The sequence below is a fragment of the Penaeus vannamei genome, chromosome 17 (genome assembly GCF_042767895.1).
Source record: "Penaeus vannamei isolate JL-2024 chromosome 17, ASM4276789v1, whole genome shotgun sequence".
NCBI classification, from domain to species: Eukaryota; Metazoa; Arthropoda; class Malacostraca; order Decapoda; family Penaeidae; genus Penaeus; species Penaeus vannamei.
The window spans coordinates 20404775-20409774 of record NC_091565.1 but is presented as its reverse complement, the minus strand read 5'-3'; the positions used below and the strand labels follow the sequence as shown (position 1 = coordinate 20409774).

At 41.8% G+C, this 5000-nt stretch overlaps 1 protein-coding gene across 1 annotated transcript in view; it reads left to right on the top strand.

Moving 5' to 3' along the window:
• LOC113826262 (dynein regulatory complex protein 1) overlaps positions 1-5000 on the top strand; it is a 15462-nt gene that overhangs the window by 8296 nt on the left and 2166 nt on the right. Inside the window, exons 7-13 of the mRNA XM_070132472.1 lie at positions 1108-1290; positions 1572-1725; positions 1953-2104; positions 2489-2586; positions 2901-2959; positions 3349-3412; positions 4188-4363. Of these exons, the coding sequence (XP_069988573.1) occupies positions 1108-1290; positions 1572-1725; positions 1953-2104; positions 2489-2586; positions 2901-2959; positions 3349-3412; positions 4188-4363 (886 nt within the window). The remainder of the gene's footprint in view (positions 1-1107; positions 1291-1571; positions 1726-1952; positions 2105-2488; positions 2587-2900; positions 2960-3348; positions 3413-4187; positions 4364-5000) is intronic.

Below are 5000 nucleotides of genomic sequence, written 5' to 3'. Positions count from 1 at the left end.
TTAGGGTGTTTTGTCACCGGAAAATATACACCAAAAATACGTAAGGTCGACTTCTCAAAATGCATATTATAGTAGAAGGATTGTTCTATTCAGAATGGCTGTATGATTTTTGGGGGATTTTTGACAAATTTTATAAAATGGTCAATGTAGGCCTGTAGACCCCCCAGATCACTGCCACAAATCTGCACTATACATCAGATTTTGAGAAACTTACGTGCTGGCAATGTCCGAAAGGCTTAGGAATGCAGATACACAATAGACAACTATGGTATATCATGCTTTTCATACCAAAAAATTAATGATGATACTTATTTACGCAGAAATGCCGTTCCAGACGCAAATTTAGTCCAAAATGAACGTATTATGGCTCATTCTGTAGATAAATAAAATATCTAGGGAATGTAGGAGGCGGATATCCCGATTTTTTCCTGTGCTTATTGTAAAAGATATATATATATAAAAAAAAAAAAACGTCTTTTTCGGAGACCTGCTAGTCGACTCGGTAAAATATTAAAAAAAAGTCGAAAGGATGATTCTGTAAAATAAAACGATCGGAATAACTGTGCGACTTTTTTGGATTTTGAACAAATATTCTGCTTTGGTCAAATTCCAAAATTTTTCTTCGGTGATTTTTTTGTTTTTTGACAATAACCCAAAAACTGTGTTTGGCCGATTTCGAAAAAAATACCACAGAGATAAGGCTAGGTGTGAGTTTCATCAAAATCGGCAAGAAAAATCGAAAAATCGAAAAAAAGGAGACGATCTCCTTGAGGTATGATTCTTTGGGATGGAAAAAAAATATTGCATTCGTTAAAGTTATCAATGTAAGTAAAATAATTACTTGTCGAGAGAGTGATAGAAAGTGAAAAGCTAAGATTGTAATGTTGCAGAGGTTGAGTATTTGATCCGTTATTTCGGTTTTAAATGTTTTAGAATTTCATAGGAATCCTAGAAAATAAGGTGACGACCTCTTGACTTAACTGTCAGGTGAAAAATTTTAATTAGATATTGCACACCGATGTCTTAAAGTTTATTTCCCGCACTCTTGAATGTCAAAAAAAGCGAGGACGGTTTTAACTACATAGGTCCCTATTACCTCGACCTCAGACAGAGGAAGCCGACTGCAGGCGCGTGGCAAGGGAGCAGAGCGTCGTGCGAGAGGTGAAGAGAGTGAAGGAACTGATTCAGCAGTACAAGGACAGACTCGGCCACACCACAACCTTCTATACTCAGCAAGCCCGCGGCCTCTCTCTCATGCACTACGAGGCCATGCACCAGCTGGTCATGGAGGTAAGCTTGGTCGTGATGGTTGTATGGGCTTATATTCAAGGTCCAATTTGCTTATATTCACCTGGATCGCGTGGATTCGTAAACGGCCCTTCATAACGGTGGGCAACGAAACGAGTGGTTTGACATAAATAGGAATGGCGTAACAATATTGATAACTATGAAGCCAACAAAAGACTCGATTCTTTGTCTGAGTAAAGAAAAACTCGAGTATATTAATTTACTTTCATAGCACATTAAAGATTTTCAGCTTGAAAAAACTTTATTTCTTTCCCTTGTCTTAGATCGTGGAGATGGACCGCGGGATCCAACACGGGGTCTTGGCGCGCGAGTGGGTGGAACCCGACCTCTCGGCCCTCTCGGACCTCTGCCCCGCCCTCAGCCCCGCCGACACCCCTGCCCTCGCTGCCGCATCCAGGATACTGGCTCCCTCAAGCGGTAAGAGAATGGGTGTAGTGTGAAGTGCAGAACAGACAAGTGATGTGAAGCACAGAGTTTACGTAAGATTCATCTGCATTTTCAGTATGGTTGCAATCAATCTATCCAACTGTATAATTTGTGTATTCAGATATTTTGCAATACAAATGTTTTTAATCCAATCTAAACACGTAAATTCAAGTCCTTCGCCACCACTTTTCGAGACACAAGTCACCTCTGCCCAACAGAAGGGTCAGTGACGGGATCGGACGCAGACACCGGCACTGTCGACGAGGACTTCCTGACGCGGCTGGCGGAGGAGGCCGCCTTCTTGGTCAGTGGCGACATCTCTCAAATGCGCCACCACGGTCCACTCCTCCTGCTGGAACATGTCTTTTGGGTACGGTTGTATCAGTAGGTTCTACATGTGTGTAATGTATAAGAAATGGACAAGTTGTGTAGACTGTAAACACCTTTAGACAATTAATGGGTCTACAGTAAACTTTCATAATTCCATGAGGTTTATTATCGATACACGTACATGGAAAATATGCTTTATATGCAGTAAAATGCTAACAACTGCTGTACATCTACTGAACAATGCATAAACTTTTTGACGATGTAAAACAAGAGAACTCCAAGAGTTTGACCCTGTACTCTCAGACTATTGGCCTGCACTCCTTGTTACTTTTACTTTTGTTACTTCACTAGTTACTTTACTCAGTTACTTTTGGTAGGGAAGTAGGGTCACACTTATTCCAAAGTCCTTCCGAAATTATATCAGGAGCTGGGAATCCACACGGAGAATGACGTCACACGCCTCCTGAAGCTCGCAAGGCGCCACCTAGCCTCCCGGCCGCCGCCTCCGCAGCCTCCTCAAAGGTAATGCAGCTTCGTTCGTGAGGCGCCATCGTCCCTGCAGCTTCATTTTCACACACACTTCACTGTTAGAAATACCACCTCTAAACAGTGATCACGAGTCATAGGTTGCAGATTGCCAGGTCCTCTCTTAAGGTTCTGGGCACTTGGGTCTTCCTTGGCTTCCGGTTAAGATCACGCTGATTAGTATCATATTCTTAGGTAGTTAGGCCCATGCATAAAGAATATCTAACCTTCGCATATCATATTCAAGAAGTAAGCTGCATTGTGTTCACTCAATTCCATGACCATGTTATAAAGCTTTTCTCTCTCCTCAGGCAAAGGGAAGATGCCCTGGCCGATGGGTATGACGTTGAAGCTGACGAGGGTATATCAGGTTAGTTATACGAAGGGTCATTTCTCTCTCTCTCTCTCTCTCTCTCTCTCTGCCTCTCTCTCTCTCCCTCTCCCTCTCCCTCTCTTTCTCTCTCTCTCTCTCTCTCTCTCGCTCTCTCTCTCTCTCTCTCTCTCTCTCTCTCTCTCTCTCTCTCTCTCTCTCTCTCTCTCTCTCTCGCTGTGTTTGGATTTGTTGTTGTATTTGCCTACATATTCATCCAACTACTATTTATCTATGAATCAGCAAGTCCAGCCATCTATTAGATCTGTATATCTATCACCCCTCGTCTATCGATTCATATATCTCTTGTGAATGTGTCTATGGTAGTATTTGACTGTTGTCTCGTGTGTTAAATTAAGGTTGTGATTACAACATTCACTTTATTCCAGAAGTCGAAGGAATATTTACATCAGAGGACGTGCTGGCAGTTCTCGTGACCTTTTGCTCGTCGAGGTGTGTTCGTTCGCCAAGGGAAAGGCGCTCCTCAAGATCCCTTAGAATATTCTTTGTATCTGATTACTGTAGAAAGTTTACGTGTATATGTATGTGTATATATATACATATATATATATATATATATATATATATATATATATATATATATATGTATATATGTATGTATATATATATATATATATATATATATATATATATATATATGTGTGTGTGTGTGTGTGTGTGTGTGTGTGTGTGTGTGTGTGTGTGTGTGTGCATATATGTGTATATATATGGATATATAATATATATATATATATATATATATATATATATATATATATGTGTGTGTGTGTGTGTGTGTGTGTGTGTGTGTGTGTGTGTGTGTGTGTGTGTGTGTGTGTGTGTATGTGTGTGTGTGCGTGCGTGTATCAACATGTGTTTTATGAAGCGACGTGTCTGTTTGATGCTGTATCATGAAATACCTCAATTCATGACTTTTTTTGAGTCGAAAATAATTGAAACGCCGTGTCGGTATTGACCTTTGTAACATTCCATATGCAATTACCTTGAAAATAAAAATCTAGGTGATTGTTACTTAAGTAAATACAAACCGTAGATTTGGTGCTTGCATGCACAAATGAAATTCAAGTTTAATGTGGTCTTACTATTTGATTGCATGCCCAAATGTAAACTGATAATACATTTTTAAATAGATACCAGACTACATGCATAACTAGCAATAAATGTAAGCAACCCTTCGACATATCATTCTGTGGGATTCTTTTCTCAGGAAGGACGGAGGCGTGGGGAAGGAGGCCGAAGGGACAGAGGCCCTCGAGCCCCACTACGCCGGCGAGAAGGAGGAATCCGGGCGCTGGAACTCCTTCTTGGAGGCTTTCGGCCGCAGGACCCGCGCCTGGACCGCCATTAGACACGCCCTAAGCCAGTACCTGCATGTGTTGGAAGGTCAGTCCAGCAACCACACGAAGGCAGGAGTACCTCCCAGAGTTCTTTCGACGAATGACTTACCTTGTTCGGTAGAGGAGGATAGGAATATGCCTACTTTGTCAACTTATTAGAGATATGCACTCAACATATTTACATAATGTATACACACAAGCGCCATACTAACCACACTGTTAGTCTAATGTTCCAAAATATGACCCGTTTCCTTGTGTGAAAGATGTGTGAAAAGAGCTAAACTTTTTATATGACCAATTCTGCTGTCAAGAGCTCTCATCCCATCTCACTTTTTCCCTGGACAGCCATTAAAAAATTCTGGCGGAAAAGAAACATTGCTATTCCAGAATAGTGGGGGGCGTACACCCCTCACGCCCCCCCCCCCTGGAACTGGCCCTGCAATTACAGGAATTTCTCTCCCACCCTGACAAGTCCTGAATAGATTTCCAAAACACCTTAAACAGGGAATATCAATTTATGGCCCATATCCCTAGTCCCTCACGATCCCGAGGTGTCTTGTCCGGCTGCACGAAGCTTCGTGTTCGGGTTAAAGAAGACGATCCCGAAGCGTTGTGTTCGTTCGCACGAACTTTCGTGTTCGGGTATCAAATGGACGATCACGAAAGTCGTATCCCTAATCACA